Source organism: Apodemus sylvaticus, chromosome 15, assembly GCF_947179515.1.
Source record: "Apodemus sylvaticus chromosome 15, mApoSyl1.1, whole genome shotgun sequence".
Lineage (NCBI taxonomy): Eukaryota > Metazoa > Chordata > Mammalia > Rodentia > Muridae > Apodemus > Apodemus sylvaticus.
The window spans coordinates 21468407-21493216 of NC_067486.1; the positions used below are offsets into that span (position 1 = coordinate 21468407).

General features: G+C 38.8%; 1 protein-coding gene across 5 annotated transcripts in view; it reads right to left on the reverse strand.

The window, feature by feature from the left end:
* Usp25 (ubiquitin specific peptidase 25) overlaps nucleotides 1–24810 on the reverse strand; it is a 107283-nt gene that overhangs the window by 33429 nt on the left and 49044 nt on the right. For all 5 annotated transcript variants that reach the window (XM_052159002.1, XM_052159006.1, XM_052159003.1 and 2 more), the window contains 11 exons: nucleotides 23679–23816; nucleotides 22126–22202; nucleotides 15358–15431; nucleotides 12502–12650; nucleotides 8533–8660; nucleotides 8147–8242; nucleotides 6985–7146; nucleotides 6302–6528; nucleotides 4232–4302; nucleotides 2927–3155; nucleotides 934–1134 (listed from right to left, as the gene is read on the reverse strand). In XM_052159002.1, the coding sequence (XP_052014962.1) occupies nucleotides 934–1134; nucleotides 2927–3155; nucleotides 4232–4302; nucleotides 6302–6528; nucleotides 6985–7146; nucleotides 8147–8242; nucleotides 8533–8660; nucleotides 12502–12650; nucleotides 15358–15431; nucleotides 22126–22202; nucleotides 23679–23816 (1552 nt within the window). The remainder of the gene's footprint in view (nucleotides 1–933; nucleotides 1135–2926; nucleotides 3156–4231; nucleotides 4303–6301; nucleotides 6529–6984; nucleotides 7147–8146; nucleotides 8243–8532; nucleotides 8661–12501; nucleotides 12651–15357; nucleotides 15432–22125; nucleotides 22203–23678; nucleotides 23817–24810) is intronic.

Consider the following 24810-nt stretch of genomic DNA (forward strand, 5'->3'; position numbering starts at 1 on the left):
AAAGATGCAGTCAGAGTGGACAGACAGACAGACATGAGCATCCCTCCTTTTTCCCTAATTTGCAGACTTTATCTAAGTATACTTTTTATTTTCTCAATTCCCTATCCAGTTTTGAAAAATGGAACTTTCACAGTAATGAATGAGTGGTCCGAAGATAAATTGGTAATTTTTAGAAAAATGGTTAAAAGATTTTACCTTCAATTTATGTTGAATATTTTAGTGGTTTTATTAGGTAATATTTAAGAATTACATTTTCTAGTATTTATACTTTTTATATATTTGCCACTTTTATTGGTCTATATATAATTTTTAGCTTGGAAGTTTTAAATGTTTAATTTTCACTAAAATTATTCTATCACTTTTAAAATTGGGTATTGATCACATGAGCCTAACTAGTGTGCTATGTTCCCAACCCTGTTTTGTGATCTCAAATTTTTGAAAAAACCAACTGAATTGCTATTTCAGTGTTACACAAGTAACTGTGAGTATATTAATATTGTCTGGTGAGAGCTATTTCATAATAGACTCAGAAAAGCCAATTTGTGTCTTCCCAAATCACAGTTATTACTGCTTCTTGCCAAAAGTAGGGTAAACAACTCAAAGCACAGTGAGGAATCCTGGGTTTCTACAGTGAAACAGGAAGCTGTGGCCTGCGGCATCCTGAGAGTTAGATGTTTGCTAAGTTCTATTTCTTTTTCATGCTTGACTGTAGTTAAACTTCATGGCAACTTTAATGGCCTATATACCATTTTTTTGCTTGGAAGAGTTTCAAATGTTTACTTTGACTAACATTATTCTGCCTTTTTTAAAAAATTGGGTATAGAACACAGGACCCTACCACTGTGCATAACAGTGAGCACAATTTATAATAAACCACAATAAAAATAAATTCTATTACTCAATGTTAAAATATAAGTTACTAAGTGGACAGACCTGCAGCAGCAGAAGACTCCGCTTCCCTCAGTTTCTGTGCAGCTGCGAGCTTTTCTTGCAGTGCTCGCTGGGCGAGTTGTGTGTCCCATTCTTCTAGCTCCTTCTCAAAGCGCTGGTTGTCCTCCTCAACAAAATCTCTCAAATCTGGAGGTAATGTTTCCATTCCAACAAGGGCCTGCCCAGTCTCTTTATTAAACTCCTCTGAAAATTATATTTCAAAAACTAGTATAAAATTAAGAATTAAGGGAAGAATGCAAAGTTCAAAATAGAATGCATTTCAAGTGGAATATAAATTATATACAATTAATTATTATATACAGTTACCATAGCAAATAATATTGCCTACATTTTCTTAAAAAGTCTAAAAGTGCTCAGACAAACAAAGATGTGAAAATGACTCTAAGGTTTCTGATAAGTCCCTACAGTCTCAAGAGTAGCAAGGAGAAACAATAAAGAATTAATTAAAATGTCTTGTGATTCTAACATGGACATAACCTCACTATTAATATTATAAAAAAAAATCCGACCTCTGATTCCACAGGAAGCAACCTTTTCACCAAGGTAAGAAGTAACCCCTAACTTTGTTAAGCTCAAAGTAGAACTAAAACTGTTTTTCTTGTTAAGGGGTTAACTACAACATAAAATCACATAAACTATGAAGCTTATCAGCAAGATGTTCTGAACAATAACTAGTACTTAAAAGTCAACTTACACTGCTGACATTTGGTCAGTGGCTATGTATTGTAGTGCTAAATTCTGTCCCCTAAGGTCTAGGCCTATGAGTGAATTTTCACATTTACAAGCTTTTGTCATGCAAACGTTGTTCCTTGATTTAAAACTATTGATTAAATAAAAATAGCTACAGCCAATTACTGGAGGGATGGGGGGGGTTCAGTTACCTGGTTGAGCACTGAGAGGGGGCAGAAGGGGGGGAGAGGACACTGCACAGTAAGAGTCATGAACATGAGCACGAGGGCTGCCACGTGGGATGTGGCAAGTTATAACTCGGGGCTATTGATGGGGAGATAAATTTTAATAGATTAGAAGATGTATTTGCCTAGCTGTAGCGCATTAAAGGCTTGTCACAAATATAAGTGTTGAGTCTTTTATCTGGGAACTGAATGATCAAAGGCAGTGATAAAAAAACCCCAATGAGATTAAAGCTTTCTTACTACATTATACTTTATAGATATAAACAGACAGCCTAGTCAAGCTTGTTGCGTGGCTACATAGAGAAGGAATATACTGGGTGTTTTCTGTGTGCAATGCTTACATTAGAAGAACATAAACAAAAAGACTACAGTATAGTGTCACAGGGATTCTGGCTTTGAGCCAAAGAGATTAGTGACCAAGCCTAACCAAACAGACAATTGTCTGATGGAAGAAATATGTTTACTTCTTTAAAAAAGATGTTTATTTTATGTATATGAATACACTGTAGCTGTCGTCAGACACATCAGAAGAGGGCATTGGATCCCATTACAGATGGTTGTGAGTCACCATGTGGTTGCTGGGAATTGAACTCAAGACCTCTGGAAGAGCAGTCAGTGCTCTTAACCACTGAGCCATTTCTCCAGCCCCAAATTTGCTTTGAGAACACCTGAACTAATGTTTTGGGAAGTATGTAAAAATGCTGTACAAGAGATGACAGGAAGCTCAAATGTCAGTAAAGTATATAAAGTTCGAAGTGTCAGCCAGTGTGTAGGTGCAGTAACTAAGGAGCTCTCGCTGCGGAGAAACACATTCAGATTGATGTTTATTATTAGCTGTGGGTACAGGGTGACTGCCCTGTGTGAGTCCCATTGCTGGGAATTACCAGTTTCCTACACCCACATGGTGGCTCACCAGAACCACCCCTGACTCTGGATCCACTATCTGGTGGGCAGGCGCCAGGCTCTTACACAGTGTACTAACATACATGAAGGTAAAATACTCATACATGGAAAATAACAAGTAATCTCTAAATTCCAGTGGTGACGGGACATCATCTTACCTTGTATTAAGAACTGTGCCTTGTCATTTATATACATTAAGCAGTATGCACTGGCATTTCTATAACCACCAAAAGAGTCCCTCACTAGCTCTTCCCATGAAGACTTGGTCACAGCAATGTCATTGTACTTCATCCACCGGCTCTCCCGGTGGTCAAAGATGTACGCCCAGTAGTGGCCAGCATTAGCCTGGCCCTCGTGAACTAAGACAGCATGGAGGCGGTACGGGACCTGTCGTGGAAAGAAAAGCGAAGTTGAGTTGAATGATACAGTCTAGTAAACCACTGCCCAAGGACACCTGAAAACCACCTACGTGAGGAAAGGTGGGGCACATTTTCTGAATAGGATAAAAGTATCTGGGATTAAAGTTTTTGAGGAAAACAACAGAACAAACAAACCATGCAAAATTACTCAGGGAGAAATATCTGTGGAGATTAAATAAACCAAAATATATACAAAGCGTGTAAGAGAAAGGAATTTTCAAAACTGCAAGATAGATTGTGCTTGTTGGGGGCTGGCCCACTCCTTCTTTGTACTGAACAAAGGACTTACAGTGGACATTTCTACACAGTTTCTCTCAGTCTTCACAGAGCTGGTAGCTAAAACCCAGACTGCACAATCAATGCATATCCAGAGTAAGCTTTCATGTGTGCTGCTTTCTGGAAACAATTTCTAATTATGCAACCCTTGTTGGCCTGCCTCCCCCAAGTGCTGGGCTTAAAGGCCCTGCTACCACACCCATAAAGAAGTTAAAGTTTGTCTGGGCTTCAGAGTTTCTCCCCAGAATATTTACTTTAAATGGTCGTATACTTTCTCCCTATGGACATGTTATTTTTTTTCTTAATGAATATGTTTGGAAATTTCCTTGTAAGTTTTATTGTAAAATTTAAAAAGGAATAACCTAGGTATAACATGAAGGAAATCTGCTATAAAATTTTGTCAGAATTTTTTTCTCCTTAGTTTGTACTATCATACCAAATATATTGCTTATTACAGTAAAAGTAGCCAAGTTGTCTGACAAAACATCTCACAAGAATGAGTGGGAGATACACAGGATGAAGGTGGAGATGGAAGGATAACTCTACAGTCAGGAGCACTTATTGCTGTCCCAGAGGACCGGAGTTTATCCCCAGCACACACGTCCAGTGGTCCACAACTGCCTGGAACTCCAACTCTAAAGCCCTCCTCTGCCTTCGGCCTCCCAGGGCACCAATTCACACACAAACACACACAGAACTAAAAATAAATCCTTTCAGATAGTGCAGAGTTGACCTGGAGGGTGACAACAGTGACAAGGATTCACTTACTTGGATCATGGATTTGTCAGAGTACATAAGTTCAATTGTTCGATGGATCCGGGATATGCTTTCCTGTAGATCTACGGACACAAGAGGGGACTTAATGGATGACAAGGTCACCTACACTGCTACTGACACTAATAAGAGAGGGACCAAGGTTTGTTTATAATCACACTAGCGAGGAAGAAAAGTTTCCTGAACTATTCTTTAAGATGCTATTATTGTATTCTGTGTGAAATGAGATGTTATTCAGAACAAAGGTAGTTAAAAACAAGAAAACAAAAGAACTCAGTTAGGAAATATGCAGAGCCAAGAAAATCAAACTGTACTCAAGTTTGCACATAAAGGTTTTAAGAATGTTAACACTCACCTCCCTATGCATGTAGAGATAATAGAGAATATACGGAAAAATCGACTATGTATTTTACATACATACATACACACACACACACACACACACATGTTTATGTATATAAATATGCTACTGGGACAAGGGAAATAGAATATAAAATGGAACTTCCATTTTCCATTATTTCTACTTATAGTAGAAAAGAATTCTATAAAAGTCTTCAAAGACTAGGTATTCTTAGCTACATTATTTCATTATTTTTAAATCTAAACAAGGTAAAGGTTGGTATCAACACATTAAAATATCGTAGAATCATAACATCCTGCCAATCAGTTGAAGAGAATCCTCAGGTTCATCTATCTCAATGACCAGGAGTGACCTCGCCACGCCCTCTTTCTCTTCCAGGTGGGGACTCACAAGTTTGTCCATTTGTAAGTACATTTTATTTAGTTATTCGTGCTACTGTGAGTTAAGTGACCAACTTGATTCCTCTCTTGTGCCCGTGGTCATTAACCTCCACGTGCCTGTTTTCTTTTGATATGATTTCAGACATTTTTATTTATTTCCTCCCTCTGTGCGGTACCTGACTGTCCAAAGTTTATCAGCATCTACCCTTCTGAATGTAAAATTACAAATACAGCCTGCCATATCAAGAAGGGATTTATTCAACACTCCACACAGCATTCAATAAGCCATTACTAACCATCACAAAATTTAAATGTTTCATTAATATAAGCAAGCTTTAATGTTAAAAGTTATTTTAAATATGCACAATATTAACACAAACTCTCTAGTTACTAAGGCTAATAATGAAGTATCTACTCTATTAAACTGGACTGTTCCTTAGTCATACTTATCTATAAAGAGGCAATCTGGCTGTCTAAAAGACAGCTAGTGCTATTTAATGTAAACTCAACCTTTTAATATAAAATTACAATTTCTATATTTCTAGTAGCTGAAGTTTAGAATCAGTAAGGTATATTTTAACATGTAAAAATAACTATGATATACTCTACCATGAAGTATCATGTTTTTAAAATCAAAAACTTCATTTTAACAGTTAAAGAAATGAATTCAAAATAAAGTGTCTTTGAGAAAGAAAGCTCAGCAATACTTGAGTTCACCCATGCATACTCCCACACACACCAATCCTTATCTTGCGGCATACTTCCTGAAAACTTCATATAGTCTGAGACTGGGTTCATTGATCCTAGCTGTAAATCTCTCAGACTAGATTAAACAGTGAGGCTGAAGATGGGCTCAGCATCTCTAGCATGATTAAATGTGCCGGCAAATGAAAATAAAAATTCACTTTTTAAATTGTTATCCCTAAAGGAAACCAGTTTTTGCCTCCTGATTATGCAAGCATCAGATGGAGTTCAGAAGCAGTAAGTACAACTTCTGAGGCTCCATGACTCTTCCCCAATGGAATAGCTGTGAATACCAGTTTGATATAAATTTAGAACACTAAACTGGCAAATCAGACCATCTGTTACATCATTAATCAGCTAAGTAAGCTGGGGAAACCCTTTTGGTCCCTGGGAATCTGACACTAACAGAAAAAAATGGAGAGCCAGATCAGTGTCTCCCATAAAATCTTTTCAGAAAAGTTTTTTTTTTTTTTTTTAGGAAAAAACACAAGTGTTGGAAAATGAAATCCAACTGATTTTTCCCTATCAGTATGCAACATCGTCTGAAGCGACGGCAGCCACACTCCGCGAGCTGCTTACCTCGTGTGTCGTTTTCTATTTCCGTCCTCCAGCGATGTAAACAGCTCTCCAGCACAGACAGTTCTTCCTCTGTGATGTGCCTTGGTGCTGGATGCATGGGCAAATCTGGAGGTATCCGAGACTGCGTGAAGGGTTTGTGTATCACTGACCTCAAGGACAGGGCGGTACCTGATGCAGGTGATGAGCTGGGCAGGTCTGAAGCAGGGGGTCCCTGTTGCTCTGTTGTGCTGTGGTTTCAAAGCAAAAACTACTGGTTAAACGTCCAAACTGAAGCCAAATATATAGATGGCATCCAAGTCCCTCACAATTTCAAGAGGAAATGATCTTAAGAAATACATGAACTGATCAAATATCCTGATGAGACATTAAGTCCAGGACTAAAATCTTATGTGGATGAAATTGTGGCTTTAAATTAAGAATGCCTTATTTTTAAATGGAAAATCTAATGCATAGTCTAACTAAAGCTCTCTCACTAATAGCAACTTGTTTTAGCAGAAATAAAATCTACTCTTAAAGCATTATTGACACACTATACGACATTCAGAAACTACAAACCAAAACATTGCAAAGTATAATTCTGACCAGAGAAAACTATATAAAGATTCTAACAGATTGCCGTAGACCTTCTGAAATGATACAGAGTACGGAGCTGCGCTGACCCACTGACCCGCTGACCCACTTACCTTGGTAATGACTGTGATGGTATGGAACCACTTGCTGAGGAACTAGCATCGATATCATCAACAGGGGAGGTGCACACAGGTTTACTGGAGGCAAACTCCAATGCATACTGTAGAACATCTACCAATGGGAATCTTTTGGGACCGGAACCATAGCTTAAATATCTATTAATAAAATATACACATGATTTACCTATATTGTCAACATAATTTGTGGCTTGAAGTCATATAAGACAACATGTCAATAAATAAGAGAGCAGTCAGCAGTGAAACTCGCTTGCTTTCTAGTAAAGAAGGTGAAACTGAATATACATTCGAGAAACGGAATGTAAATGTTCTCAGAAGGAAGGACAGCAAAACTGATCAAAATCTCAAGTCATGTGTGTGGCTGCACCTAAGACGCCGTTCTAAACTGCACCAGTGGGAAAGGCAACTCAGGACCATCTGCAAAGTTCTCATCTCTGAACCCTCACCAGCCTCAGGGTCAAGGCTTCCCATACACATACAGGAACTTATTAAGACTAAATCTCACTGGAAATAGATATTCACACTCAACATTTTATGTAATTAATGAGCAAATTAAACGTAACTCAGAAACGTGGTCACCAACTGGGCTTAGTCAAACTGCATTTCAGTCTGTCGACTTATCTGGCCTGCATGGAAGCACACTCCACATTTGATGGAGCTGTGACCTGTAGGAGCATATGCACACGCAGCCCCTCCATTGCTATTTCTGATAGCACCCACTCACTCCACACACACTTCCATGGGCTGAGCAACCTCCCTTGGCTGCCCAGCTTCTTCCTGAGTGATTTGCTGTGTGGAGCTTGGGAGGCCAGGGCGGGAAGAGTTTGAGTCCTCTCAGTCAGCTGCCACACCTCTGAGTCCAGTTCTCCCGGGCTCTCCGCTAGCCTCCTGACTTCCACTGACAGCACCAAGGGAACAAGCTGATGATAATCACATCTTTAATTTCAATTTCTAAAATAATCATCTAAAATCTACTAAGGATGCAATCTAGTTTCTAACATAATTAATCAAAATTAAATCTGGAATGATTATGTACTTCATATACATTATAAGTCACCCGAAACATGTTAAACATTAATAATCTAGGTAGTCACCAAGCATGTGCTTTTCTGTAATAATCTCATGAAGTCTGAAATACCTTTCTAATCTTTGTTGCAATACTGTGAGGTAATCTTTAAGTCTCTTGATCTCTTCACGTTTAATTCTTGTTATTTCTCTGTTTCTGTGCATATACCTATTAAGAAAAAAAAAATGAGCCATCAGTAGTGTTTCCAAATATCTTGGAAACAAGTATGAGGTTAAATCTAATTATCACTACAAAAGATCAACTTAAGTTTTATAAGATATCAGATATAAAACACAAAAATATTTTAACATTTGATATATTTACAACTACAAATTTATAAGATAAAATGAATATATTCTCTTAACAGATAATAAGACAGAAATATCAAGCATCAGTAAACCTTAGCTTGAAGGAAATAACAATTTTAACAAACCTACCACATATTGTACAAACCATACCTGTCCAGATATAAAACTTGGGGAAATTCTAGTTTATTGTGAATTTTTTCTGGTCTTCCCAATGCCTGATTAAATTCAAATCTTGACAGTTCAAATGTTAATACAGGTGGCAATTCAGTGAACCAATGCTGAAAGAAAATGACAACAGACACGTGGTCAGCCTCTGCTAGGTTTCTCCATTGCAGATTTAAGGACGAGGTATGATCCTGGCACTGACTTTACTGTGCTACAGCAGACAGAGGTACTACGACGGCCTCCTTACAGCTGACCTTTTGTCTGAAGTCCCCACAGCCTTTGTCCACAGCAGAAGACAGAGGGAAACCTTATATACACACAGCTCTTCTACCACAGTTGTAACTTTCTAAATTCTAACTCAGAGAAAAGGACTCTAGAGCTCCATCTTCTTCTGTCGCATGCTGAGTGACACTAAAACCAAACAGACTGTCAAATTCACGACTTGATTCAAAGGGAAAAAATACTTGTCTGGTAACATTGCTCAGTTTTCATCCTAAAATTGGAAAAAACATTATCTTCCTATTTTCTCTTTTTTCTTTCAATTTTCCCTTGAATCTTAACAACTACACGTTATATTAATGCATGATAATGATTTCTCATCAGTAAACAAAGTTTATACTTGTAAAAACTTTCAAATACAAACTAGTAATTAATTAAATTTCTTTTTTTTTTTTTTTTGAGACAGGGTTTCTCTGTATAGCCGTGGCTGTCCTGGAACTCACTCTGTAGACCAGGCTAGCCTCGAACTCAGAAATCCACCTGCCTCTGCTGACCAGAGTGCTGGGAATACAGGCATGCGCCACCACCGCCCGGCTATGAGTTAAATTTCTTATTGCGCTGAGCGTGTCTTACACACTCACCCACACACACAAAATTTGGCCGCTGTTTAGTGAACCATAAAATTTAACATTTTCAAAAAGCTTGTTTTCATGTAACAAGTTTTAAGTTTGACAAAAGAATACTATTTGTTTTAAAGATGAATGAGTACATTCACAAACCAACAGATTCAGTGATGTAAAATGATATTTTCATGTAGTTATATTTGTAAGTCCTGCAACAAGAGACTATTAAAGGAAGTACTGGTACCCACTGGTAATCACAGTTTCCAATGCCAAAAAATGGGACCACACCCCCCAGTGAGTGTGCACGAAGATAATCCGACCTGAATACAGGAATAAACATTGCAGTCTAAAGAAAATGGACTGGACTAGAATCGGAAGATGATACTTGTCTCCAAGCGAAGCTACTGAAAGTAAATGCGTATGGGTGGCTTTTTATTCCTCCCCAAATACTAACGATTCCTGGCTAAGCGGAGGTTAAATTGAACACGAGTAAGGTTTTCCCTGTTAAAATGTAAGAAACATGATTTATAGGAGTCAACAAAACCTACTGTAATAAGCATCTAAAGGTCTAAAAGAGAAAAGTCACATGATAGCATGTGGCACAGTTCTTTTTCAAGACTTATTTTCATTTTTATTTGTGTGCATGTCTGTGTCTTTGACCCTATCCACGCCTTTGTCGGTGGCTGTGCCTGACATGGGGCCTACAGTTCATCACTAAATACTGGACTGATTCCCTGGAGATGGAGTTTTGGGGGGAGGGGGTGAGTCTCCTGACTTGGGAGCTTGGAAATGAACTCAGAACTGGAAGGGCATCACATGCTCCTCTCTTTGAAGACATCTCTCCCGCCCTACCTTTCACTTTTTTACCATATAGCTAAGTTAGATTAAAAATTAAAACATTGTCTCTGGATATCTCATAAACAAACTCCTGACTGATTTCTTAGGATACTATTCCACACACCATTTTGTGAGAACCAAACACATAGGGTATAGTTTTAGAAGTGATACTTCCAGTTGAACCAACACCATTTGTTGAAAAGGCTATCTTTTTTCCATTGGATGTTTTCAGCCCCTTTGTCGAGGATCAAGTGGCCATAGGTGTGTGGTTCTGGATCTTCAATCCTGTTCCATTGATCCGCCTGCCTGTCACTGTACCAATACCATGCAGTTTTTAACACTATTGCTCTGTAATATTGCTTGAGGTCAGGGATACTGATACCCCCAGAATTTCTTTTATTGTTGAGAATAGTTTTAGCTATACTGGATTTTGTGTTATTCCAGATGAATTTGAGGATTGCTCTTTCTAACTCTGTGAAGAATTGAGTTGGGATTTTCCTTACATCAGTCAGAATGGCTAAGATTAAAAATTCAGAAGACAGCAGATGTTGGCAAGGATGTGGAGAAAGAGGAACACTCCTCCACTGTTGGTGGGGTTGCAAATTGGTACAACCGCTCTGGAAATCAATCTGGTGGTTCCTCCGAAAACTGGGCACCTCATTTCCAGAAGATCCTGCTATACCACTCCTGGGCATATACCCAGAAGATTCCCCAGCATGTAATAAGGATACATGTTCCACTATGTTCATAGCAGCCCTATTTATAATTGCCAGAAGCTGGAAAGAATCCAGGTATCCCTCAACAGAAGAATGGTTGCAAAAAATGTGGTATATATATAGACAATGGAGTACTATTCAGCCATTAGAAACAATGAATTCATGAAATTCTGAGGCAAATGGAGGGAGCTGGAGAACATCATACTAAGTGAGGTAACTCAGACTCAAAAGATGAATCATGGTATGCACTCACTAATAAGTGGATTATTAACCTAGAAAACTGGAATACCCAAAACATAATCCACACATCAAATGAGGCACAAGAAGAAAGGAGGAGTGGCCCCTTGTTCTGGAAAGACTCAGTGAAGCAGTATTCAGCAAAACCAGAACAGGGAAGTGGGAAGGGTTGGGTGGGAAAACAGGGGGAGGGAAGGGGGCTGATGGGACTTTCAGGGAGTGGGGGTCTAGAAAAGGGGAAATCATTTGAAATGTAAATTAAAAATATATCGAATAAAAAATCTGTAAAAAAAAAAAGAAGTGCTACTTCCTTATTTTAATACATTACATATCATCTTTACAACTAACTTGAGACACATTTTAATTGATGAGAACCTACAGTGGCTGAGAAAAGTGAGGTGACACAAACAGTGATGAGTTTTATGAACAGTTTCTGTGACTCGTGAAAAAATGCTAACAGAATATTAGGTAGCATGCCTGTGTTGGGAAAGCATTTTCTCCAACAGGAACAGCCACTTCTGTTCTACTCTAAGGTGAAAATATTTCATTATCCCTGTCTACAGCTCATGGAGACATGATTAAATAAAAAGAAAAAGTTTCCTAAATTCACTTTAAGGAATCATTAGTTGTGTACCTAGTCCTGAACTATTAGTGTTTTAAGTACAGTAGCATATAAATAGAATTTTCCAGCACAATATATTAATTTATTCTCAAAGAAAGAAGTACCGATTTCCTATTAATATAAATTAACATTATCATGTAATGTTTCTTCGGCTGTTGGGTATGGGAAGGAGACGTGGTCAAAAATTTCAAAGACCAGGCTGTCTTGAATCTTGTGTGGACCCCAGTGTAGCCTTGAACTAGTGATCTTCTGGCTTCATCCTTTGTAATACAGAGATTAAAAGCATGTACCAACAGCTCAGTATCACTTTGTACTTCTTAAGTACCTGATCAATACAAATTGTTTTGTTAGAGACTGAGAAATTTTATATGAATTATGTCATTTCATTTGCAGTTGTCCTCTATCCTGTCCACTAAAAATGTAACAGGAAATAAAACAGTGACAGTCCATATATCCTAATGCCCAAAAAGACAAAGTGTAGAGAGAAGATAAAAATATTGAGATTAGAATCTAACATAAATTATATATCAAATATTCTGCACAAGTCTCACAAATATGTCTTAGATTACCATAATTAAACACAAGTTTATTTTTGAGTATTTTATCATCATTCCCAGCTCGGTAGTCAAAGCTTTGAGTTTCCATTAAGCCATTTAAAAGAGAATGGGAAGGAGGAGGGTAGTAGACATGGCTAACTCACCTCCTGGCCTGATTTTCCTGAATTATCCGAGTGTAAGGATTCGATCTCCCCTTCGATCATTGCAGCCTCCAGGCACTCGTGCAGGTCTTTGAACCCATTGACCTGAAGTGGATACTGACCAAACATTTCAGTGTTTTCAAATTTTTTTCCTATAGGATGATTGGAGAAGTTAATTAATGTTCTTCAACTTAGTTTGCAGCTGCAAAAACTAAGTGTATATATGGTATATATGGATTCTTTCCCAAGTGACTGTGTTCCCAGTACCAGTGACTGTGCCCCAAAGAAGAATGTATGAGTAGAACTTTCCTAGACACACACACACACACACACACACACACACATTTGATAATGGGTTAGCTGATCTTTCCACTGGCAATATACACATTATGCATGTATATACATCACAGCTAGCCACAGACAGTAATAATAACACTCATGTATATGAGCTCTAAAGAAAAGACATTGTGCTAACACTATGTGTGTATATATGCACACATAAAGTATTTGTGTGTGTGTGTGTGTGTGTGTGTGTGTGTGTGTGTGTGTGTGTGTGTGTGTAAGACATCACAGACACCCATTTGTCATAAGCCAACTAATGATTCAGTAAGACAATTGTTATGAATAAGAGAGTATAAAAGAGCTAACCTAGTGTTAGGAACAGACAGTAGGGCAGTGAAGACTCCCACAGGAAGTTGACATTTGAACTGAGATTTGAACTTGATGAGTGAGTAGAAGGTATCTAGGCCAGATGGTTGGGATGTAGAGTACTCTTGGTTAAGGAACAGCAAAGTCATAATATTAAGACTCCAAAACTTGGCATGCTTAAGGACCAAAGAAAGATAAGAACATCTTGGAGATGTAAGATAGTTAGGTGGGGGGTTCAATATTTATAACGTCTTCCAGTCCTGCTTTAATTGTATTCAGTAAAACAGAAATACAGAATATTCATATCCATGAAGCTATAGAATGAGAAGCCCTGTGGCTTCCTTTGGTAGAACCATACATACACACAGAAACACACACACACACACTCTTAATATACAAAATGAAGCATAGACAGGGCTATGTGGCTGGGTTGTAGACAGGATGCAGACAGCACTGAAACTGAAGACAGGAAACTGAAGATAAGAGAGTCCCATATTCCTCCCATGGACAATGGATGGTTTCTAGGGACTGAATGCATAAGTCTCAGACTACTTTTCTTCTCTGTTCTGCAGCAGTAAAAGTCACTGACTCAAAGTGACCAGGAGATTTCCATTTCAAGAATTGAGTATGACTATTCCCTAACTCCTTGCTTCCTAATAGTGTGTTATCATGGTGGTGAATATGACTGCCAAGGGAACTGTAGAAAAGAAAGGGAGATTATACCAGGCCCTGAGGAACCTACCTTCATATACAATAAGAAGCACACACACACACACACACACAAACACACACACACACACACACACAAACACACACACACACACATACACACACACACACACACACACCTTCTAAACTGAATGTAGTGTCCCAGAGGCCAGAGAACTTTGTTTTTAAGGAAGAGGCAAGACAAATAATAATACTAAGAGTCAATCCCTAATACATTATTAGATCGAAGAGAACTAAATTGGATTTAATGAATTTACTCATAGGTAGAAAATCAGTAAATTTACAATAACTTCACCTTTTTCAGAATTGTGGAGGCAGCAACTAAGCCAAGGTGTGTAAAAAATATAGAGCAATCAGCTGAAACCCTCTCCTCACTACAAGGGGCATACATAATTTTGAGTAGGAAATAGTGCTTATCTGTTTAATTTCTGTAATATGAAGTAGAGAACACATAGAAATACTGAGGTGAAGTACAAGAGAGAGAGAGAAGTGGAGGGCTCAAAGGGGAGGAGTGAAATAAGGCTACTCAGGAGCAGGGGAGCCAGACAGAGAGCAGGAAGGAATGCTGCTTCCACATCCTCAGTTTCTAAAGAGGAAGACGGAAAGAACATAGTGAAGGCGTGAGTAAGGAGAGCTAACGAAATCTGCTGCTCACATGTGGAGGGAATTACAGTTTTCTAAAAAGAAATTAAGATGTTAGAGTTCAATACAGAGTGTTGGGCAGATGTTGCAGGCTTCAAAATAACTCCATGAAAATTAGAAAGGTATTTCTCAGAGAATGAGAAGACAAGGAAAAAGAAAGAAAGAAAGAAAGAAAGAAAGGAAGGAAGGAAGGAAGGAAGGAAGGAAGGAAGGAAGGAAGGAAGGAAGGGAAGGGAAGGGAAGGGAAGGGAAGGGAAGGGAAGGGAAGGGAAGGGAAGGGAAGGGAAGGGAAGGAAAGGAAAGGGAAGGGAGGAAAGAAAGAAACAAGCTAGGCTTGCAGTGAGTAGGGAAATGAAAATAGCCCTTGAAGAAATGGAGATCAGACTGTATAGTTTTGCAGTTTTGTAGTGCAGGGACATGAGTTTACTTCTGAGTTTCTTCCTTTACCTCACCATTATACACGAAACATTGCAACTATCCTTTTGTGACAGCTATACTCAGCAACACTCAGGGTCTCGGTATCAGGAGAGGGACAGTGAAGAGTTTTACAACAGTCAGCGGGGTGGGCAAGGGGCAGATTAAGGTATCTGTAAGAATGATCTTGATGGATGCCAGGGGTTAGGGGAATGTGAACAGAAAGGACCTGAGAGGAGCAAAGTTGGGTCACTGGGACAGAAGCTCTCCAAATGCCGAGGATGCTTTGCAGGGCCATTAATAAAGCAGCAGCTACTAGAAGAGTAGACCCAGTTATAAATACAGAGCATCAGCAAACACAGTCAAATACAAAGCGGCCAATAGGAACCATCCCGACTTGTAATAAAAGCAAACAGGTAACTTTACCTTCAAGCACTCCCATGGCTAGGAATCGTCCATAGAACAGCTCTACCATAGGGTTCTTTGGCTTCTCTTCATCCCTACGGCATGTTTAAAAGATATAAATAGGCTTATAACTTTCAGATCTCTAAATAATTGAGAAAACATAAAAGTAACCATTACATGGAACAATATATGGCGAGATGATATCATTTGCATGAATGTCACGCACACAGCTCTGTTATTTACTGTGTCACCCCGGGCACAGCTCTTAAATTTATTCTTCAATTTCTTCACCTGCCAGCTAAGGATAATTACAGTAATTGAGCTCACAGGATAGTTATGAGGGCTGAATGAGTTACTGCAAGGGACCAACGCAGAAGGGAAGCTAGCTCCCCTCACAAGCTTCTTCCTGTTACTGCTGTCTATTTCCACCTCAGATGTTCAGGCCTCTATGACACTGGTTTTATTGGGAAGAGAGTGTTTAACACAAAGAGGTTTCTGGAAAAGAAGCTAAGTCTTTTCCCACATTTACATAGAGAAGTCATAGAAACTACAGCAGCAGCTGCCACCAGTGAGGAAACAAAGCAGAGGCCCACAGTGTGGGTGTCCTTTCCTATGGTCAGATACTTGTCCCCAGCTGCTCAGCATGAGATAGTTCCCTTTTTGTTTGAAGGAATCAAGGAAGACGGCATTCTTTACATTATCTTTTTAGGACTTACAGTAAGCATCTTTAAAAGACACTATTTTTCCTGGTCTATATAAAATGTTTAGTTGTATTCACAACTGTATTAAATTTCCTTAATTTTGTGTTTAAATTCACTTATGAAGTTCTCCTTGAATAAGAGAAATAACCATCAGGTTCTTGCTTAATGTGTGACACAGGTAACAAGATCCTTAGACCCATATAAGGCCCCCTCAGGCCTTACAACAATTCCATCCTCTATGTGCTTCTGTGTGTGAGTGTGACAACTCCATGCCTCATATGTAAATAACCTAGTATTTGCCTATTCCATGCTTAATTTAACTTCACTTAACGTGACTTCAAGGTCATCCATGAAACACCAGAATACCTGTTTACTGGAAGCTAGATAATACACCATTTTGCTCACTTTATCAGTAGAGATTTGGTCAATGGGTATACAACTTTTATAGCATGGGTATTTAAGTACTCCTACAGACTCTATTTTCAATTCACTAGTACACATGCCCACAAGTTAGGAAGCAGATTTAAAGACTCTACTTTTAATGTTTTTGAGAACTACCACAATATGTTCTTTGCCTGCTATATGATTTCTTATATTAACATTGCACAAAGACCCTGACTTCACATTGCTTGGTATCATTTATTTCAGCTGCCTTAAGGGTAAGAAGTGTTCTAATTCAATCTATAATAAGGCAAGTTATATAACTTGGTTTCGTCAATACAATAGAGGCAAACATGGGACAGGACCTTGCTGGGCAGAAATCTTGAGAGTTAGTGTTAATTTTCACTGCCAGGTTGACACTGTGTGCTGAGTGCTGAGTTTATGCCTTGCAGAGGTTTCTGTTGCTCTGCAGTCCTGAGTAAGTCAAGTAAGGACCCTGACTCATACAATGGAGACATGAAAGGAAATAGTAGAAGTCATTCTAGTCCATTCTACTAGTTTGGGAGGGTTGTCATCCACATAATTATACAGCCCCACCAGCTAAAATCTCATAAACTCAAGTTGTTTCTACTTGACATAATGACAATCTGTAATGATAATAATAATATTATTAATATTACTGCTTATGAAGTTCTCCTTGAATAAGAGAAATAACCATCAGGTTCGTGCTTAATGTGTGACACAGGTAACAAGATCCTTAGACCCATATATTGACAATCTGCTTTATAATAAATATTTTTCTAAACTGTGGCAATCAAAGTTTCTGGAGACTCATTTGACATAGAAGCAAACATCCAAAAATTGAAAACTCTCACTCTTTGGATATAATCACTAATATGAATAGACATATCCATGTATAAAATCAATATTGTAGCGTTCTCTCCTTTCCAATCACACAAATTAACTCTTAGAAAGAGTAATGACCTAGCTGACGAGTTTGTCTTCGTAACATTGTAGAAACAACTAGGAGCGAATGGCTATGCTAATTCTGAATACTTATTACTCCTTCCAACCGTGTGTGACTTCTGCTCTGCTCTGCTCTGCTCTGAAGGATTCCATGGCTTGCCCTGGTATGGGATCTCAGAAGCTGTCTACTGTGGTCCTGGTTGCATCCTCCCTGATTCCCTTTACTCTAAGCCTTGGAGAATGGCCCTCAGACTGTGCTCACTTCAGTAGAAACAGGAGAAATACAACTAAAAGGAAATCAAGAAGAAATGAAAAGTTGGAAGGTAGAGCGAATAATGCTTACCACTAAAGTCAAAGGAAAAGCAACTGCTCTGGAGAAAACACTAAGAATATTATTGGGAGTATGAATGAGGTTATTACAGAAAGGCTATAACAGAAGAACACCATGGTCTACAGCAGGTGAATCAATAACTGGGAAAACTCTGGTGAGTGTCTCCCTAGGTGTTTATGGCTCTGCCTCAAAGATAATACATGTAGAATGGTCGGAGAGCAGCCTAGTTCCTCATTAAAGGAGAAGCAGGGACACTCCCTCTACAGACTTACACTCTGGCTTTCCTGGCAAAACCGAGAATGCTCCTCATGAAGGGCACAGCACATGCATCCCAATCAGCTTAACATCACCAGAAAGAATTTAAAACTACTCAAAAGCAAATGAGGATATATTTCTAATGATATAAACAAGAAACTGGGAAGGGGAAAAAACCTGTTTTCTGAACATTTTGGAAAAAAGATAAACTTGGGCATTAGTTTAAAAACTATGAGTAGGATCAAAGAAGTGTAATATAAAGTAGGCAAAAGAAGGGTTAAGTAAACTGGATAGTGGAAGTTTATAATACATAAGAGGTAATCAAGCAATGTGCTTCAGATTCGTTCTATGGTGGTTACCTGAAAGGAAAAACTAGGACTTTCAGGGTAAGCATCGCAGTACTAGAACCTCGCAGAGCAATGATTTACACCGAGGTGTAGTGACAGCTCAACACTTAACTTTATATTTACCTACTTTGGGGCACTGGAAGACTAGCTTATACGGGGCAAGAAACATGAGATTTCCTAAGAAAGGAACAAACTCTGAGGGAACACGGGCATGGATTGATCTCACACTTGGGAACACTACAATCCAATCATGGTGTCACCAGAGGAAGACATTTGAACAACAGCAAATGTAAAAGGCAAAGAGTAAACGAACAGGAAGATGATATCAAAACACTACAATTTAATTCAAGCCTTCTGTTTTATCTTTATTTCTCTTGATGCAATAAAATACCCAAACAAAAAGAAGCTTATAATAGAAAAGGTTTATTTGACTTATAATCCTGAGTAACAGCCCAACATTTCAGAAGAGTGACCAAGGCAGGAGCTTCAGATAGCTGTTCCAGTCGTATCCACAGTCAGAACCACAGAAAAGCTACTGCCCTCAGGCGCCTGCTTACGTCAGCTCTCTTCACTGCTACACAGTTTAAGGCATAGTCCATGCTACGGCGCTGCCCACATTCACATTCAGGGTAGGTCTTCCCACCTTGACGAACAAGAGCTCCCACACCTGCCCACCCAGCAACCTGATCTAGATCCTTCAGCCAAGGTGCTCTCCTCGGCGGAATCTAAGTTGTTCCGAGCTGACCTTTAAAACTAACCATCATAACTTCCTAAAAAAAGGAATGGGGTGGATATACACAAACACACACACAATGTATGTATGCGTGTGACTGAACCCAATGTATGTATGCATATGACACTGCAAAAGATGTAGCATCAGAGGCTGAAGACTGCTCTTAAGAATGCCTTTTCTGTTCCTGTAGAAGCCATAGCTTTGATTCCCAGCATCCTCCTCATGGAATCTAACAACAACCTGTAACTCAAGGCTCAGGACTTCAACGATATCTTCTGACCTACACAGGCATTGGCCCCTTACATGGTATACACACATTCATTTAAAACATTGATACCCATAAAAGCCACTTAAGAAGACAAAAGATACAGCATCAAGAAATATATTGAAGACTTGGGACACCCCAAAGTAAGTGCAGAATTTTACTGCAAAGGCATCGTCACAGGATGCTAGGACTTAGGCCTCAGAAACATCAACAGAAGATTCAGTGCTGAACTTTCATAGGAAGTTTTAGATACATAGCTTAGATGAAACTAAAACAGAAACCAACCATGGGAACAGGGTTTACAGGCCTTAGCAATTACATAGCAACACATATTCCTAGAGACACTCATTCAGAAAGGGGTTATTATAATCTGTTCAGCTGCCTGCTGGTGATCTCAGTACCGAGAAAAATATACAGCAAGAGTTTGGCTGGACAGAAAGGGACACCCCATGACAGGGCAGCCAATATCTTAAACTTCTACACAAGCCAAAAAGAAAGCAGCTTTCAAATACCTATACCAGAAAACAGTTCGCAAAGTGTTTACTTTTTTCCATCAAATACTACAGACTTGGTGCTAAATTAATTTCACATTTTGTTGTAATCAGTTGTATGTTTTTATTAGCAACACTAATATTGATTATTTTCTTTTTAATTTCAGGTTTTTTATATAATTTTCCGTACTTACATAATGAATTTTACTTTTCTACTTCTCATTCTCCAAAGGGCTTTCTCCTAATAAGTCACTTCCTACATTCAAGGCATCTTTCTGTGTGAACCCCAAGGATAACTACAGTTTACAGCCATAGCATGACTAAAAGGTTATTTTTTGGGAAAAAAAAAAAAGAGCAAATTATCAGATGCTACAGTGAGAAAATGATGCCCTGTCCCTAACAACTGTTAAGTGCCCAAAGTCCCTCAATTCTCACATCAAATTCACAATGAAATGCTGCTGGGCCCAACCTTGTGCAGATAAGCAGCCACATTGAGTTCTTGAGTGTAAAGGCTCCGCCACGTAAGAAAGTGTGGATGTCCCCTCTGTGCCCCTCCTCCTTGTATACCGTGAACAGAATCTTGAAGAGTGGTCTAGCTCTCCCACTTAGTGCTGAGCACGCCATTATCTCACGTCTTAACACACCACCCAGGTAATAACAATCTACTGCGGAGGGAAGCTTGTCTGATGAACTTGGGCATGAAGTACAATTAAGCTCTGGGTAACTTTCTCTGCGCGTGCTGTCAATTCACAGACAGTGGTCTACAAGCATCTCACTCTTACGTGCTGGCTTTCTGCAGATCTAAAGCCATTAGAGCTTGTTTTCAGCTTATGTTTTACCCCAAATTTCGGCCATTATTCTGAAAACAACAAGTCAGAATCACATTAAATTGTGCAAACATCAAAGGATCTGTGCTGGTGCACGCTATGGAATTGACCTAATTATCTTTTTTGTTGTTGTTGTTTTGTTTTTTCAAGACAGGGTTTCTCTGTGTAGCCCTGGCTGTCCTGGAACTCACTCTGTAGACCAGGCTAGCCTGGAACTCAGAAATCCACCTGTCTCTGCCTCCCAAGTGCTAGGATCAAAGGCGTGCGGCACCACCGCCCAGCTCCTAATAATCTTCTGAAATCTAAAACAAAGCATCCTTAGCTCGTCTCAGCATTGGCAGCGCTAGAGGATCACAGGTATTTCAGTGACAGTACACCACGAAGGTGAGGTCACTATGGACTGGGACACCACAGACACTAAAGGACTGGGACTTTGTTTTTAGTATTATTAGTTGATTTGTATATACAAATCATGTTATCCTGGTCTTTACAAAACAGTGTGGCTGAAAAAAATTTTAAACAGAAAAAAATTAATAGGAGAAGAAAGTTATTTAGAGAGAAATGGAAGGAAGTAATATTTTGAGCCTTGGATTTCCACCTATGTTCTACATAATGATGAAAGCATGCTGCAGATTTCACAAGAGAGCCTTTTAGTAGCAGTCTAAGTGGTTGTCTCAAGAAAATACACAAAGGTGGAGCTGGAGAGATGGCACAGCAGCTAACGGTGCTTGCTGCTCTTACAGAGAACCTGGATTTAGTTCCTAGAATGCACAGTTACTAAAAACACCTTGGACTCTGATTCCGGGGAGTCTGATGCCTTCTTCTGGCCTCCACAGGCAATGCAGACATATGTGCTTCATATATATACAAGTAGGCAAAGCACCCATACACATTAAATAAGAATAACAAATCTTAAAATAAAAAATCATGGAAAAAAATAAAGGATCAAATGGTCAGGAGTGTCGCCACAGGAGGCTCAGCAAACTCCAAGCCCATGAGAGATCTTCCTTTTAGGAAGCAAGTGACCGGCACCTGAGAACCAAGACCCAGGTTCGCAGGTGCCAGTGCCCATATACACACACAAAACAGTCAAGGATTTGTGTTTAGATGGAGGATGAGCAAAATGAATCTGGAGGTGGAATTGTTCTGCCCTCAGGTTCACAGAAAGACTTTAATACACAGGAAAATATTTTTAAACTTATGCCCAACTAACTAACCCCTTCTCCCTCAAGAAAACCTGAATGTAGGAAAAACACAAGGTTGCAACATTAGTACTTTCAGGAACTAAGTTTTAGATCTTATATCAAACCTGACAGGAGAGACTGATAGCTACCTGAAATTTGTTATCGCACCTTCTAAACTGTCTTTTAATAATACAACTAATACTGGGACTCCCAAAAGTCTCTCTGGGTTGCATATTTGTACTGCACCAAGAGAACAAAATGACTGTCACTAACAGACTTCCCCATTGTTAAACATCATAGTGACTTACGTCTCCTCTTCAGCTTTCATTTGGAAGGCATCTTCCAACCAATCCAACAACTTGTGGGTAAACTCACTCACATCTTGCTGTGGAAAGAAAAAGCTTGCTTGGTACTTGATCCCACGAGCAAAGACACTAGCTGTTTTAAAGGAACACTTGCGAGTAGTCACTACTCAGAAAAGGGTCAAGCGACTGTCTCATAAAATGCAATGCATTTTCATAATTTAACCAGGACATAAAGACTGTTTAGGAAAGGTATTATAATCACAAGGTTCTGTTTTAGGAAATATACGCACTCAAATGTAACAGATGATTTTATAAAAATAATTCGTTATATACTCTGCCATGAATCAATGGAATGAACAATTTCACCTACAAAGTATTGCTATTACGGTCTAGGAAGAGTACGTATGTCTAGTGTCACACAGTAAAACAAGACTAAAATCTAGTCTGTCAGTACAAAAATCTAGTTGTATCACCTTGGGAAAAAAAAGCAGCCAAAGAAAACGGTTACTCACTTAGAACCTCAAAAAGTAACTTTAACTGATGATGAATCTTTGCAAAAATAACTTCATGGTGAACTCAACTTAAATAAAAGTGGTCCCTAATCCAAGAATGACCATCTATGTGGGACACAGAACAAGAGAGACAAGGACACCCAAGAATACAGACAGAAACCAAAACTTGCCTTTTTAGGGCTCTGGAGCCTCACTACCCCCAGGAAGGGCTCTGGGGCCTTCCGTGTGTACGCACTGGAGCACATGAGTGCTGTCATCTCTTTCAATATTTATTATTTTCTACAATCATGTATGATCCTGCTCGTGCTCTTGGTCTTTCTGACTTTTCAATTAGCAATGTTGGTTTATAGACCCCATTTGCTTTTAGAAGAAATCATCTCAAACACTGATTATACCAAATGTTAATAAAAAGGGGACTATGAGATTACCATTGAAAGCAAGAAAAATAACTCAAGCAGTACTTTTATAGGTAATTAAGGAAAACTATGCTCTATTAGCTAAATCAGGATCAAGAAAATCATATATGATATATTGGCATTTAGATTATCACAAATTTGTTTAAATTGTGACTTATGGGGCTGGAGAGATGACTCAGAAGTTAAGAATACTGACTACTCTTGCAGAGGACCCAGAATCAATTCCCAACATCTACATGGTGACTCTAAACTATCTGTAATGACTCAGGAGATCTAATGTCCTCTTCTAGCCTCCAGACACATCAGGGACACAGAATACATGCAACACAAACTCCAATACACATAAAATTTTAACTAATTTTTAATTATAAGAATATTCTTTATTTTGTTCATTGATTTTCTTCATCAACTCTCATCGTTCTACAAATTACCCGTGCACTTATCTTATTACTTCCAATTTGTTCACTCTTTGCTTAATTTAGATTTTTTTCCAGATAACAAAATAATAATTCAATGGCTTCAACTTAAAGTTTAGTAATGCCAGCCTAACTCAACAGACCCCCTTGGAAAAGAGGATGGTGATTTCTAAGGTGGAGTGAAAACAGGCAGTTAAGAGACAGGAGGCTACCTGCTGTGAGTCATTTGATTTGAAGGCATCCTTCAGAATTTCAACTGCTCTAGATGGATCAACATATTTCCTCTTGGTTCCAACAAGAAGTGCAAACAGATACCTCAGTTCCCGCATAAAAGGCAAATTCCGATGTTCCTGCGGAGAGAAGAACAAAGAAGGAAAAAAAAGCAACCCAATAAAATCAGTGACCTCTTCACTGATCAATAGATACTTCAACAGGAACCAGAAAGCCAAGGGCATCTATTAGGACGAATCTGGGACTCTATCCTAGTGAAAAAGAGCATCAGCTTCAAGACTCAGAGGAGTTAAGAGCTACGACAGAGGACCTCAAGCTAGCCTCACAATTTCTGCATAAATGCCACATATTCATAGCAAATTATGTCACTACGCAGCCAAGAATAGCTACCTCATTTAGGTCTGTTCATTATAATCTCCCATTCATCAGGGTGCAGCTGCTACTGACAAGGGGACAAGAAGGGTCAATGTTCAGTGAGAGCTCAGCACACCAGGCACCGTCTGAGTGCTGTCCTCCAGTAATGCCACTGAAACAAAGGACCCTGCTCATGCAGGGGCTCTCCAGACCCTCCAGGGCAACAGAGCCTCCAAACAGAGCTACTGCAATGGGTGCTTTGAATAAGGAGCACCAACCGCCACTTGTCGTACAATGACCCTGATTACTGAACTAATATATTAAGGCTCTGTCTATTCCTTACATATAATGTCCTAATAAACACTGATACCAATTTATATATACTGCCTTATACTTATTAATAAAAGTATTTTATACATTTATTTTGGAAATTATAAGATTTAGTATAACATTTTAATTACTGCGATTTTTCAATTTAAAGTATAATGTCAGCAAAAGTCTTAGATCAAGCCCGAACTTGAAATCTCAATTTTATTCTCATTAAGATTACAAACTTCTCAATGATTTCAATGTATCTTCTCTCTCTCTCTCTCTCTCTCTCTCTCTCTCTCTCTCTCTCTCCCTTTTTCTCTCTGGCCACATAAAGCAGGTACTCAATTCTAACTGGTTGATTATATCAAAACTTCTGGGAAAAAAAGGTTTAAGTCAGTATTTATTTTAAAGCAAAACAAAAAAGAAGCCATTCTTGAAATTATTTTA